The 15,150-nt window shown below is 40.7% G+C and overlaps 2 protein-coding genes across 3 annotated transcripts; one reads left to right on the top strand and one right to left on the bottom strand.

Annotated features, from left to right (window-relative positions):
- Positions 1–894: 894 nt before the first annotated feature.
- On the top strand, positions 895–7,792 carry spring1 (SREBF pathway regulator in golgi 1). The gene is made up of 5 exons (XM_053654289.1): positions 895–2,949; positions 4,110–4,266; positions 4,908–5,059; positions 6,065–6,178; positions 6,808–7,792. Exons 1-5 carry the CDS (start codon positions 2,857–2,859, stop codon positions 6,889–6,891), a joined length of 600 nt encoding a protein of 199 aa, XP_053510264.1. The 5' UTR covers positions 895–2,856; the 3' UTR covers positions 6,892–7,792.
- Positions 7,793–10,123: 2,331 nt separating this feature from the next.
- Positions 10,124–12,944, bottom strand: osm (oncostatin M). 2 transcript variants are annotated; one of them, XM_053610557.1, is made up of 3 exons: positions 12,818–12,944; positions 12,487–12,608; positions 10,124–11,184 (listed from the first exon to the last, which is right to left on the bottom strand). In XM_053610557.1, the coding sequence occupies exons 1-3, from the start codon at positions 12,831–12,833 to the stop codon at positions 10,798–10,800; spliced, it is 525 nt and encodes a 174-aa protein (XP_053466532.1). In that variant the 5' UTR covers positions 12,834–12,944; the 3' UTR covers positions 10,124–10,797. The 2 variants fall into 2 exon arrangements, with proteins under 2 accessions (XP_053466532.1, XP_053466531.1); XM_053610556.1 differs by lacking the exon at positions 12,818–12,944 and having other exon boundaries at positions 12,487–12,775.
- Between the last annotated feature and the right edge of the window lie 2,206 nt (positions 12,945–15,150).

Here is a 15,150-nt window from a genome sequence, read left to right as displayed (position 1 = left end):
GCTGCAGCAGAATATATTAAGAGGTTCAAAGTCAGCATTCAGAAAAGGACAACTAATTATGTATCAGTTTTTACAACAGAATTAATAACGGTTTTATTAGCTATGCGATGCCAACGACGGCTGTTATTTGTTCAGACTCTCAATCAGCTTTAAATAGCTTATTAAATGGGCAGTCTGAATCAAGACAAGATTTAGTATATGAGATACTTACACATCTGCTTAGAATTCACTGAGAACTGGGGATGGTCCTGAGATTTCTTTGGGTACCAGCACATGTGGGAGTACAGGGAAATGAAAGAGTGGACAAACTGGCTAAACAGGCAATGGATCATATGGATGTTGAAGTTCATATACCACTCAGTAAAGAAGAGGTAAAAGGAAGAATTAGAGAACTTGTGAATATAAAAAGTGGCAAGAAATGTGGGATGTGGAAGAAAAAAAAAAGGGAAGACACCTATACAATATCTAAAAACAAGTTGGAAAAGGGAGAATAGGTCTCAATAATTGGAGAGAAGATACAACCATCGCTCGGCTCCGAATAGGACATTCTGGCTTAAATCGTTCATTGTTCAAAAATAGGGAAACATCACATTTACATTTACATTACATTTAGCAGACACTTTTATCCAAAGCAACTTACAAGTGAGAAAAATACAAGCAAAGCGATATATCAAGCAGAGAACAATACAAGTAGTGCTACCATACAAGATCCATTAATCGAGTTCCAGAAGAAGCAAAGTGCGCAGAGTCGAGGTGTAAGTGCCAGAGTAATTAAAAAAAAATATATATATATATATATATATATATAAATGGGTTGGTTAGGTGTTCACGGAAGAGGTGGGTCTTTAGCTGTTTTTTGTAGATGGTGAGAGATTTTGCGGTCCGGATTGAGGTTGGAAGGTCATTCCACCACTGAGGAACAGTTAGTTTGAATGTTCTTGAAAGGGACCTTGAGCCACGCCGAGTAGGTACTACTAAGCGTCGGTCATTATTCGATCGCAGATTGTGTGAGGGAACGTAAGCCTTCAGGAGAGAGTTGAGGTAGGAGGGTGCTGTTCCAGACAAGGTCTTGTAGGTGAGCACCAAGGCCTTGAATTTGATACGGGCGGCTAAAGGAAGCCAGTGGAGGGAGATGAAGAGGGGTGTGACATGGGTTCTCTTGGGCTGGTTGAAGAGGAGGCGTGCTGCTGCATTCCGAATCATTTGAAGGGGTTTGATGGAGATGGCTGGGAGGCTCGAGAGTAGTGAGTTGCAGTAGTCCAGTTTTGAGATAACAAGAGCCTGGACAAGTATCTGTGTAGCCTGTTCGGTGAGGTAGGGTCTGATTTTTTTTAATGTTGTACAGGATGAACCTACAGGACCATGCAGTTGTTGAGATGTGGTCTGTAAAGGTCAAGCTGTCATCGAGAATCACCCCAAGGTTCCTGGCCATCCTGGTTGGCTTTAGTGTGGTTGAGCCGAGCTGTACAGTGAGGTTGTGGTTGATTGAGGGACAGGCTGGGATGACGAGAAGCTCAGATTTTGCCAGGTTGAGCTTAAGATGGTGTTCCGTCATCCAGACTAAGATGTCCGACAGGCAAGCAGAGATACGTGCAGGGACGGATGGATCGTCAGGCTGGATGGACAAATAGAGCTGGGTGTCATCATCTTAACAATGATATGAGAAGCCATGAGACTCAATCACCTGCCCTAGAGATGTAGTGTAGATAGAAAAGAGCAGTGGACCCAGAACTGACCCCTGTGGAACACCAGGTGTGAGTTGCTGAGTTTCAGAAATACCTCCCCTCCATGATACCTTGAAGGATCTGTCTGAGAGATAGGACTCCACCAAGCGCAGAACCGTTCCAGTGATGCCCAGGCTGGAGAGTGTTGACAGGAGGATCCGATGGTTCACAGTGTCAAAAGCAGCAGAAAGGTCGAGTAGGATGAGGACAGAAGATCTAGAGGTTGCTCTTGCTAGTCGTAAGGCTTCAGTGACGGAAAGCAGATTTAATTAATTTCACCTTACCAAACCTATTGAATTGTGCCTCGGGACAGTTAAAAATATAAAGAGAAATACTTAATTATCTCAGGAAAACATGACTGGAAAATGGAATTTAATAAACATATAAAAAGTTTTCCCGTTCTTCTTATTAACGCTGCACACTCCAGTCCAGTTGGTGGCGGTAATACACCATAAGTTGGCTTGTCAATCGCCATTAAACAACACAAGAAGAAGAAGGGATTTGCCGCGGCTGACCAATCAGGATACGTTCTGATCCAACACTTCCGCATTCTGGATAAATAAATAATTAAATAAATATATTTTTTGATGATGGCTGTCAGTTTCAATGCCGACTAGATTTACATTTCCAGTTCAAATACCGGAAGCCACATCACGACGCTTTCTTTATTATTCCTAAATTGTACTTTAATAGTATTAGATTGTTCTAACGGATTGCTTATTATTAGCGGATTAGCAGCCGCCTGATTTAACCCGACTTGTTTTGAGGTTTTTTTTTTCTTTTAAATTTTATTTTGTCACTGTAGTATTAAAAACAAGCTCGAATTCGGTTGTCATCTTGGAATTGCTTAGTAGATGTTTAAAAAAATGCAGTATAAGTACCTAAACTCGTGATCTAAAATGGGTTGATAACTGCGCATGCGCAGTGCATGGTTGCATGGCCTGTCACGTTGTTTTTTTCTTCTTCTTCTTTGTCTTTTTTCATCCAAAGTGTCTCTTAAAACACGATTTCGGCCAGGAACGTGTTCATGTAGCTGAGGAGCAATCTGATTTAGCTACATTACACAGGCTTTCTTAGTCGTGTCTGATCTGGTCTGATCTGATCTGGTGCACATCCAGACCCAGCCGGCTCCATGGTGCTGCGCAGACTGCTGCGGAGGCGCTGGGTTCTGGGGGTCGTGTTCGGCTTCTCCCTCATTTACTTCCTCACCAGCACACTCAAACAGGTGAGCCATCACACTCATGTATGAAGGTCATAGTTATAATGAACTAAGAACACGCCCATAAGGTGTTATAATACATTTATAACCCATGCATGTGTGTAGAATTAAGATGCAATGTCTATTATGCATGTATTGTTACTAGAATGCATTGTAAATAGTGTATGACACATACATGACAGAGACATGACAAAGAAAATCAGCATGCATACTGTATTATGTTTAATCACAGGCTCTGAGGAAGGTTTAATGCATAACATTCATTTCAAATGGAAACATAAATATGTCTTTTTAAAATCTGTACACTTCCCGAACTCATCAGAAATACAGCTTTTTAAAAAATTTATATAATATTAATATATCATTTATAATAATAATAATAATGTGTATTTATAAGGTGTAAGTAAGATGTTTTTAAAACAATTGTTAAACCTACAGTATTTACGCTATTATTTTTCACACATAGTCTGAAAATGACACTATAGTTTAGAGATATTTATGCTGGGGGAAAAATTTAGCAGGGTAGAGCGAGCGATCAGAAGAGAGACTCTATCAGAAGTGCCGTGCTTTGCACGTTTTGCGCAAGGACTCTGAAATTTAACATTGGATTACGCAGGAATGTAGAACAGCAGATCAGACAATCAGCATTTGAGCAGGTGAACTCTCAGAGAATAACGTGCACTCTCTGGAAGCCCCGCCCCCTTTCCCCCACGTTTCACATTGGTAATTATTTGCCCCATGCTCGCAGACTTTGAAAGATATAATTACCCGTCGCTGCAGAAAAAAAAACAAAAAAACGTCTGTTGGGAGGAGTCGGACCTCCTCCTACGTAGGTGAAGTCCAGGGGGTGGAGTCAACTCCGTGTGTTTCACGCTGGATGAGTGTGTAGTGTGAGTTAGGGATTAGAGATATAGGCGGAGTTGGATCAGATCCAGCTCCACCCCTTTTCGACAGGACTTGCGGTGCCTTCATTTTCTGTCAGAATAAATGGAGAATGTTTTCTTGACAATCTGTACGATTCAATCCAAATCCGGATCTGGTGGGTCAGATGTGGAACTGAATTCCACAGGAAGATCGGGATCAGGATCACGATGATCCCCATGGCTCCAGTGCACTTCCGTTGGTTCTCTGTGATTCTGAAACTGATCATAGTTCGATGCGTACAGGAGGAGCGAAGCACGCGGGATCGGACTCTGCTGGAGGCCAGGGAATCCGATCACCCCATTGCGTGGAAAGTCAAGTTCAACCTGGGCAACAGCAGCAGGCAGATCACACAGTGCAGGAACTCCATCCAGGGGAAGAGCCTCCTCACTGACGAACTTGGTAAATGATGTAAATGTCAGGTTTACTCTCCGATTAAAAGGGAAAACTCCACCCTGATCCACTTGCGTATTAATCTGTCTTGATTAATGTCTAAGATTAATATTAACGTCCGACTTTATTAACGGTTTCCTGCGTTACCCGCAATAGCGTTCGACTATCTGCTAATAGTGGTGCATTGGGATTTAGCCCTTACTTCATCTCTACCTAAAGACAACAGTGCGGCGGAGCTCTAGTCCTTCAGTCTGTTCCAGATCTCTCACCTCCTGAACTGTACCCTCAGCTCAAACAACTCCTCTTCCAAAGCTTCAACTTCGCTAATATCGCCATCGTCGACGGCATCACGCTAGTCGTCACGTAGATCGCCAAACAACCAGCCGAGCCGAGTCCAACGCCCGCTCCATATTGACTGTCTTTCAGGGTGGAGTTTCCCTTTCATTTGACTTCAGGTCAAGTTGACGTGGCTTTTATTTATTTATTTATTTCTATGGATGAGTCTTTTGTCGTTACTTTAGCGTCCACAGGTGTTTTTTTTTTTTTGCTGTTTAAGTTCAGCAAATCAGCTCTAAAATGACATTCGAAGTCTCATTTAAGTCTGTGTACTTGTCTAAGCATATGGTGTTGTATTGATGATCATCACTCAGGTTACGTGTGTGAGAGGAAGGACCTGCTGGTGAACGGATGCTGTAACGTGAACGCGCCGCGCTCCGGGCAGTACATGTGTAAGAGCTGTCTGCCCAACGGCTGCTGCAGCGTCTACGAGTACTGCGTGTCCTGCTGCCTCCAGCCCGACAAGGTGCCGTTCCTTCTCTCTCTGGATTAAAACAGCGAAAAGTGCTTTATCCGTGAGGTGTGTAGAGAGTAGTGACAGGCAGAACGCGGCAGAAGTACAGGACCCTGCGTCCACCGCTAACGTGAGATAGTTAGCTAGAGAACGTATTTCCAAACCACTCGTTTAACCATGAACGAAATGTCTTCTCATTACCGAGGACCGTTTCCATAATTCTCAACTCCCACTTCCCATTAGTGGAAAAATAAGGAGAAAAAGTTCTAGTCTTATCTTTTCCTGAGTTTTATTACGATATAAACACACATCGAAACGAACAGTAACGGTGATCACGTCTTTATAAGCGATGCAGCCAAATCTAAACAGATACGAAAAGGTGATGCCTCATTTTTGCCAGAAAGGTTCACAGGGCAGCTGGTTGAGCCTAGACGTACGCATCGGGATTGGGATCCTATGGGACGCAGCTTGAATGTGCTTTCTTTGATAAGTCACAAGTCTGCAATCTCTAGTTGAGAGCAAGTACGGGCTGGAGCGATGTAGCTGAGGTTGAGGAACTGTCAGAGTCAGAGTAAGAATTGGCACACCGTGCCGACACTGCTGACATTTCTACCATCCATCCATCCACTCATCCATTTTCTGTCCCGCTTATCCTTCACAGGGTCACGGGGAGCCTGGAGCCTATCCCAGGGAACTCTGGGTACAAGGCGGGGTACACCCTGGACGGAGTACCAACCCGTCACAGGACACAATCACACGCGTTTACACACTACAAACAATTTGGAAATGCCAATCAACCAAGAAAGAAAAAGAAAAGAAAGAGAAAAAACCCACTAAATTTAGGCCACGCCTACTCCAGGTTTAAATCCGAATACGGATACGGATACGAATGTTAGGAGCACTAAACAGATACAGATTCATTGTGCCACACCTCTAATGTTTTAATGATAGAGGAGACTATATTACCCGTAAATATTGACCCCCCCCCAACTCTTTTGTGTGTGTTTTTTCCCTCAGCAACCTCTACTGGAGCACTTTTTGAACCGAGCCGCTGAAGGATTTCGGAATCTCTTCACCGCCGTAGAGGATCACTTTGAGCTGTGTTTGGCGAAATGCCGCACCTCCTCACAGGTAACCGTCGCTCAGTATTCTCCTATTACACCGAGGCTGCGTTTACACTGCCCAACCAATCTGGATTGATTTTTCACCGATTTCAGACACCGATCCGATTTTTTCCACGTCCGATTCATGCCACGTTCAAATGAGGTTCTAAATCTGAAACATATCGGATATTCGGTCAATTCACACGACACACGCGCACCCAAAAATGGAGGGTCTGTTTAAAATCAATGGCTGTAATTCCTAAACAGTTCATGCGATATTTTTGTTAAAGCCCTTGAATTAAACCTGAAAGTCTACGCTTCAATCACGTTTTGATTGCGTCATTTCAAATCCGTCCTTTGTGGAAAATTGTGCCGCTGTCCAAATACTTATGGACCGGACCTTACTGTATGTACATGCATTTTGGGTTCTACACTACGCTTTCAGACATGACCATAAAAAGACAAGCGCCCTAGCTAGTGCACGATGTAGTGAATCGTGTGTAGCCACACTGAAATAATGAGATTTACTTCTTAATATGAAATTGTATGTATGTGTGTGTGTGTGTGTGTGTGTGTTGAACGTTATACTTGACGTATTTTCATATCCGTGACCAGTTACGTCTCATCATATGCATTACGTGTATGATCTTTCTCCAGAGCGTCCAGCACGAGAACACGTACAGAAACCCCCAGGCGAAGTACTGCTACGGTGAAAGCCCCCCTGAGCTCCTGCCCATCTGACAGAGAAGAATATTTCTACGCAAAATATACTACCTCTCACCTCCTCCGCTCGAGTGTATTTAACGGTCTTGAACTGGCCGCGTCAGCATGAAGACGTACAACAAAGCTGCACCGGAAATAAACGACGGACGGAACCTAGTCGTGTCTTTAGGAGCTGCGTAAAACCTCATCTGCAACCGTCATCTACATGAAATTTCGGGTTCGTGCCACAGAAATAGGATGTCCTATGTTTGCCAGTCTCCTAGATGTACAATACTTTAACTGGAAATGCATCACTGGTCTGATGTCAGAGGTTGCGGTCAGCCACAGATGTGTGCAATATGTCTGGAATAGCACGTGGCTGCAATAACTATTGCCTCAGTGGTGGACAGTAAAAGGTGGAACGACTTTACAGAAGTCAGAGACTATCAACCAGATCAACTTGTAAGCAATTCTGACCCAGTGGTCACTTGTTAAAGTCTTGCATGTGAAGTGCTATGTATTAAAGCTATATGTTAATTTAATAAATGCCATTTTTACCGACTCGCCTCGCCTCGCCTCATCTGTGGTAAAGGCTAAGCGTGTAAGGCTAGAAACAATATATTCTTGACGGAATACACTTGAACCGAACCCAAATAGCGCAGCGATCTACACAGCAATTTATTTACTGGTTAAAGGACGTCACAGATCTGTTTATAGTAATGCTAATAAATTTCGGCGAAAACAAGTTTCTACAGACAAACCAAGCAGAACGCTGTCTGAACTTCCTTCCAGTCTTCCTTCCTTCCTTCTTTCAGTCATTCATTCATTCATTCATCTCAAACACTGACCGTCTCTCTCTCTCTCTCTCTCTCTCTCTCTCTCTCTATAAAACACACAGGGTGTAAATTCGGTTTCCATTTAACGATCTCGGTCGTATCACTTATTCCTTTCATCCCACAGCAATTTGCAGAGTTAAACGAATGGACTCCTTTATTAAGGAATATTAAAGCACATACTTGTTAATCAGTTTATGGTTCAATTTACTGTTGTGTAACGTCTGTGAAAAAGCTAGTTCCTGTTATCATTCACGTTATACAGCAGCATGTGACGGCCCTGGTGGATGAAACAGGATCGAGGACGTTGTAGGCAGGCATTAGATTGCGGTGCTGTTTGTATTCGATGGATTATTTCCTATGTCTTCTAGTATGTTCTGTATTATCAAGCGAAAGAAAACACATTGAATTTAACTGACGCACATACATCACACAGAGATAGAGATAGGCAGAGCACCGTACTGTACTGTACGAACGTCCTTCCTTCAGGACTCGCTGTAAGACACACAGGGTGTAAAGTTAGATTGTAATCGATTGCAAGTCAGTCCTTGCGGGATTTGGCGATCAGAGAAACGGAAGCAAAATCAAGCAAACGGTGCAATATTCGGAGGAGCGTGCAATTTTTTAAAAATGACTGCAGATTTGGGCCAAGGTGTACCATGTGACGTCGTCACGACAAGCGTTCAGCCAACGCCGTCTTCGATTCACGTACGTCGAACACGGGTACAGCTAAAAGGGCTCGTTTACCAACAAACATCCCTGCGAAAAACCGCGCAGGACAATTTCGTGCGATCGCGATTTCGCCGATTCGAGCGGTTTTCCGCTGAAAAAGAGCACAAAAAACTCAGCGTCAAAAAATTTGCATGGCGAGTTTCGAGAAAAAAAAGTCGCAGCAAAATCGAGCGTTCTCGCCTGTGACAGTCCATACAGGATTTCACAGATTTCCTTTGTGATTGACAAGTGTAGACACTCACTCATTACTGGCTCGTTCTCTGTGATTCCCTTGTGATTCCCTTTTGATTCCCTGACTGCTTCCCTGTGATTCCTTTATGATTCCCTTGTGATTCCCTGACTGCTTCCCTGTGATTCCCTTATGATTCCCTTGTGATTCCCTGACTGCTTCACTGTGATTCCTTTGTGATTCCCTTGTGATTCCCTGACTGATTCCCTTGTGATTCCCTGACTGCTTCACTGTGATTCCTTTGTGATTCCCTTGTGATTCCCTGACTGATTCCCTTTTGATTCCCTGACTGCTTCACTGTGATTCCTTTGTGATTCCATTGTGATTCCCTGACTGATTCCCTGACTGATTCCCTTGTGATTCCCTTGTGATTCCCTGACTGCTTCACTGTGATTCCTTTGTGATTCCCTTGTGATTCCCTGACTGATTCCCTTGTGATTCCCTGACTGCTTCACTGTGATTCCTTTGTGATTCCCTTGTGATTCCCTGACTGATTCCCTGACTGATTCCCTTGTGATTCCCTTGTGATTCCCTGACTGCTTCACTGTGATTCCTTTGTGATTCCCTTGTGATTCCCTGACTGATTCCCTTGTGATTCCCTGACTGACAGGGCATTTTTCTTTCCCTTTCCCCCTTTTCCTAGGCTTTCCTTAATAACTTTCCTAAGTTACTAAGACTCAAAAAAACAACGCAGTTTGTCGTGTTACAGAGAAACCAGAAAGTTCAAAGTCTTCCATCTTGAAGACTCTCTCGTGGTGTTAAACGCGTCAGATATCATCATGTCAACACTGTAAAAAAAAAAAAAAAAAAAAAAAAAGAAGAAAAGTTGACTTAAGTTAAAATTTCAAGGCAACTTGCTGCACAGGTTTTTTTTTTTTTTTAGTTAACTCAAGGTTAAAAATTGAATAAAGTGAACTACTTTGGTTAAAAGTTAAAGTAAATAAAAATTAAAAAAAAAAAAAAAAAGCTGTGCAGCAAGTTGCCTTGAAATTTTAACTTAAGTCAACTTTTCTTTTTTCTTTTTTTTTTACAGTGAACAAGTATACTTTTTGTTGTTGTTGTTGTTGTTGTTGTCAAATAAGAACACTTACAGCTGGAACGACTCAGAGTTGTAGTTCCAGTCAGAGTTGCTGTTATACAAAATGAATCAAGAAACTCTGACCAATCAGATTCTAATCTAACCTAACATTGCATCAGACCAGAACCTTTAGTTAGAAGTTTCTGGTGAGACGTTCATCTCATGAAGTTTTCTCGCCAACCTGATACATGATCCTGATATTTCAAACGAGTCTATTCTCATTGGCTGTCCGCGCTCCCTCTCGACATAAGAACAATTAATCATCATGATTATCTGTACTACAAATCCTGCAACCAATTTAGTAAATTAACAAGAGCCAAGTCATTTCATTTCCTCATATGACACGTTGATTAATTACCGGCGTCTCACGGGATTCCCAAACCGTTTGAAGCCCAAACTGTGCACCTGCTTCTCTAATGACTGCTGCTTATAGTTGAACCCAAATTTACTCATAATCGTTCATAGAATTGAATTATAAAATATATATTTATCTATACAGTGACCCGTGTGGCTAAATGTGAATAAATGCAAATTGAATAGATATTTTTTTTTAAATATCAAATTTTAATAATAAAAACAAATCTATTTACACACAAATAGGGGATTGACTAGGTTTTGAATCTGGGCTAGAAGGTCAATTTTAGGAAGTATGTTGTGCCCAGCAGTTGACATTTTCAAAAGAAAAGAGAAAAGAAAGCATCAAAAATTTACAAATCATTACTGAGAATTCATTTGAATTAAACGACACGCAAGCGCATGGAATTTTAATACTGCAAAATTCACAAATTTCTTCAGTCTGAATAATGAAAATGTCTATTTTACTGACTAGCGTGCTTTTTAACTACTGCAGGAAACTTTTAGGATGTTTGTTTCTTAATTATTTAAATTGTACCGCGTGTACATGCCTACTAAAACAGTTATCTTTAAATAGTGATACAAAAATAGAATAGAAAGAATGGTTAAATAATTTCGTTAAATAAATACTAAAAACAAATAAATAGTATTTCCATATAAATACACTTTTAGAAATAGTACGAATATTAAATAACAAAATATAAATAAAAACATCCTGGTCACGGATTTTCTTCACGACATTCCAGCAAGTGGATTAGATGTCGCAGGAATTTCTCTGATGAGTCCAGGAAATTCCAGGTCCACTGCTTGGCTTTGAAGATACTTTCAGGCCAGCTGAGCTGTGGAGGATTGTCACATTTACCCAAGGTGTGACGTGCATAAACCGGGAGGTGCGTTTTCAATCTGTTAATAACGTCTTCAAATAACTTTTGGATTTGTTCACTATTATTCAGTTTCTGGTGCTTTTGAATCTCTTCCAAGGCTTTTTCCATGTAGCTGAGGCCACATGCAGCTGACTTGTACTGCTGGGGGATTGGCAGGGACTTGTTGATCATGAGGTGACGGATGATCTCACCGTTGTGGTTAACATGAATATTTAAGCCTGACTGTGGAGACAGAAACACAGCGGGTGAACAAACAACCAAGAGAGTATAATTCAGTTAGAATATAAACAAATTTCTCCCTAATTTAATCTTGGCTGATTCCCAAGAATCTCAGAGGAAAGCGCTGTCCGCCCTCTTCCACATCCACATGCATGAGCTCACAGACGCCCACGACCGGCTAGCGTCGTCGTGATTGACATGGACAGAGTTATCTCATCCCTTCCACCCTGAGAACATGGCTTATTTTGCGCTCTTGAACTCCTTGCACCAATAAGCCACATTTCTTCCATTACAAAGATAAAGCAGAAAAAACGCTGACGCTTCAATATATTTGGGTCAGATACAAGACCACAGTGCTGATTCATTTCTATTACACTAGCTCTGACAGTGATAGTATTTCCGATTTCCGGCTGCGAGATTTATATCAATGCGCTCATTACAGCTTGCATAAAAAATGTGTATTTACTAAAAATTTTAATAAAAAAAAAAGTGTAATCATTGATACGGTGAAGCTTTCTGTATGTTTACGAACCAATTGCGGAAGGAGTCTCCAGTTACAGTCAGGTGCAAAGCTGTAACTTAAAGTTTTCCTCTAGTTTTTAGAACTTTGAGGTGATGATGAGGACGCATAGCAACACCCGTTATCGATTATTTCCGTCCAACCGCACGCCTTGTCATGTTTTATTAATTGCATGTTATGAAGAAGAATTCAGAGAGGATCTGTGGTGTAATTAATGTAGATATAGTAAAAAATAATAATAATAATTGTTGCATAGTGCACAAAGTTTCAAAGTATACACCTGCAATGAAGGTTTCTTATAGGTGTTTGTTTTTTTTCCTCACATTTACAGTTGGTTACAAACAATTGCAGGATATAGGAATATGGAAACACTGTACGATATATATATATATATATCGATATATATATATCATATATATATTGAATATTAATATGCATATATATACATACATATATATATCATATATATATATTGTATATTAATATGCATATATATATATACACACATATACATACATACATACATATATATATATATATATATATATATATATATATATATATATATATATGTATGTATGTATTTCATTTCCTAGAATTGGATTCCTGTAAAATTGTCATTTCAAATAATCAATAATGTATCAATAATTGTTCTAAAAAATTTGCAAAATAATTATCGCAGCATATCGGAAGGATTGTTCACTAGCTGTTTCATAGACGCATACAAACACATACACCAGCTATATAGCTAGAGCAATATAAATACTTTGCTTTTCAGTACTCACTTGTAATTTCTGGATCTCATGTTTCACACGTTTTAGTATCGCCTCCATTCTGCACAAATCAGCTGGAAAAGCCGTGAGCGTACATAGGTTTACACTCAAGACGAAACATAACGTCAGAATGCCTAAACGAGACAGAAGCGCCATGAGAGAAATGCAACTTACAAATAGGACAACAGTCAAACTCGGAAGCAATAATTATTAATTGATAATAATAATAATAATAATAATAATAATGATGATGATGATGATGATGATGATGATGATGATTGATGTTATGATTCATATCAGTTCAAATATCAAAAAAAAAAAAAAAGTCCAAAAGTTCTGTTACCTGCTGTTGATTTCATGAGGATTATATTTTCAGCCAAAGTCTGATTAGATTATGATTAGACCCAGCTCCTTCAGGGTGTAATGTGTGTATGATGCAGGACAGGATGCAGAAGAGCTTTATAAAGCCGTGGGGCTTAGTCACTCAAGGAAAAGTGATGTGGTTATCTCACAGCATCTACACCAAAAATCAAGTGCTCTGTTTGAGAGTTTGTCAGCAAACTTGAATTTTCACACTCTGATGCTTAATTAATTATTATTATTTTTGTTTGTTTACTTTTGATAATCCTTAGACTAAAGCTGCGTCACGTTTAAGGCGAATATTTGGAAAGAAGGAACTGGTTCGTTAAAAAAGATCCGTTTGCGACACACAGCTTCCTGATACAGTGGTAGTATTTTCCATTATCTAGTTAGACAAGTGACACTAGATCCGGTGGATTTGTTCAAATTAGTCACTCTGTTTTCATCTTCAGCTCATACACTTGTATGACGTTGCTATGATTTAGTTCCTCATTTGAGTGATTTTAAACGCTTTGGTACTTTATAGAGCAAAATGAAAGGGTGCTTTAGCACATTGTACTCTTAATAACTTAATGTGTTAATGTATTTCACACAAGATTTCATTTTCACAAGGTTAATTAACATCCGGGCGCATGGTGGCTTAGTGGTTAGCATGTTCGTCTCACACCTCCAGGGTTGGGGGTTAGATTCCCACCGTGGCCCTGTGTGTGCGGAGTTTGCATGTTCTCCCCGTGCTGCGGGGGTTTCCTTCGAGTACTCTGGTTTCCTCCCCCAGTCCAAAGACATGCATGGTAGGCTGATCGGCATGTCTAAAGTGTCCGTAGTGTATGAACGGGTGTGTGAATGTATATGTGATTGTGTGCCCTGTGATGGATTGGCACCCTGTCCAGGGTGTACCCCACCTTGTGCGGTTCTGGATTCTGGTTCAATATATAACGTGTGGAATACTCAGAATATTTTGTAGCTGCGATTGCATGCGACTTTTCAAGAAACGGACCGAAAAAACAGGATAAGAAAGAAGAAAAACACTGAGACTGAAAACAAAAGCAAAAATTGAACCTGCTCTTCAAATAAACCGCGTTCTTCGTTAACACTTTTCTAAGCTCTCTTTTCGCTAATCGTGGTTTATGAATGCGCTGCCCAGAGTTGTCGTTTATGCTTCCAAAAAGTTTTTGTTTACGCTCACCATTCTGGCACAAATCTCTCATGTGGGCGGGGCTTAACAGCGATTTACTCTCATTAGCTCGTGACATTTAGATCGACAGCTCGAGTGTCCTGCCGAGGAAGAAGATGATGATGACGACGCTCTGCGCCGCTCCTGAGAGCTCATCTTGAAAAAAAATAGCTGTACGAGACTACCCAAACCTCAAATATTAATTACCAACTAACATACAAAGTAAATAAGTAAGTAAGTAAGTAAGTTATTTCCATTACAAAAGTACAAACGCTAGAACTATGCAGAGAACCGCATCCAGAACACTCTCCAAAATTCACGCCACTGAAGTCTCTACATCCAAGTCAAGGAGCTGTCGATCCAAATATCGCTAGCCAATGAGAATAAATTGCTGTTAAGCCCCGCCCACACGAGAGATTCGTGCCGGAATGGCGAACGTAAACAAAAACTATTTGAATTTGTTTATTTGAAGACCAGGTTACCTTTTTTTTTTACCACTGAGCCTGGGACAGACAAAAATGCTGTAGGTTTTTATTAACGATTTTATTAAGTTATGTATCTGAAATATGCATGAAATAAGTGTTATGTTTGTTGTTGTTGTTATATGTAATATGAATAGGACACAAACAGTACCCTGAACATGGCATCTCCCAGAACATATACCTCATTAAGCTGATGTTTATATCCAAAGTGTATTAAAATTGTGACAGGAAACATAACTGAGCAGTTAAGGGCTAAGAACCTTGTTCAACAGCCCCAGCAGCGGCAACCTGCTGGAGCTGGGATTTGAACTCACAACCTTCTGTTCAGTAGCCCAGGTGCCTAATGCGACATACGTGACGAATACTCATCTTTCACTCACTGTCACTGCAGAAGTTGAAGAAGTCATGCCCTGCTTGGCCTTGGGACTTTCCAACTTTACCCAAAGGGAGAAGTTTTGAAGTGCTCTTGAACACAGTTTTGTTTTGTTTTCGTATCACGGATTTCCAAAACCAGGAACAAGGTCAAGCTTATAAGAATGACATACTGTACAGAAGAGTCATCACTCATTCATAGAATGAATACCAAGAAATCTATTCAGCATGCCTTGTGACTTCTACGTATATACACAGAAAAATATTATTTACTTAAAGACAATATTC

This window comes from Ictalurus furcatus, chromosome 22, assembly GCF_023375685.1.
Source record: "Ictalurus furcatus strain D&B chromosome 22, Billie_1.0, whole genome shotgun sequence".
Classification (NCBI taxonomy): Eukaryota; Metazoa; Chordata; class Actinopteri; order Siluriformes; family Ictaluridae; genus Ictalurus; species Ictalurus furcatus.
Note: the sequence above shows the minus strand (reverse complement) of the source record. Positions and strands in the feature narration are given on the sequence as shown.

Bases quoted from the DNA above. Each gene is read 5' to 3' on its own strand.
- osm (XM_053610556.1), bottom strand. From the start codon at position 12,630: ATGGCGCTTCTGTCTCGTTTAGGCATTCTGACGTTATGTTTCGTCTTG. The intron at 11,185-12,486 runs GTGAGTACTGAA...CTGTCTCCACAG, and splicing joins ATGAGATCCAGAAATTACAA to TCAGGCTTAAATATTCATGT.
- spring1 (XM_053654289.1), top strand. From the start codon at position 2,857: ATGGTGCTGCGCAGACTGCTGCGGAGGCGCTGGGTTCTGGGGGTCGTG. The intron at 5,060-6,064 runs GTGCCGTTCCTT...TTTTTCCCTCAG, and splicing joins GCTGCCTCCAGCCCGACAAG to CAACCTCTACTGGAGCACTT. The intron at 6,179-6,807 runs GTAACCGTCGCT...ATCTTTCTCCAG, and splicing joins AATGCCGCACCTCCTCACAG to AGCGTCCAGCACGAGAACAC.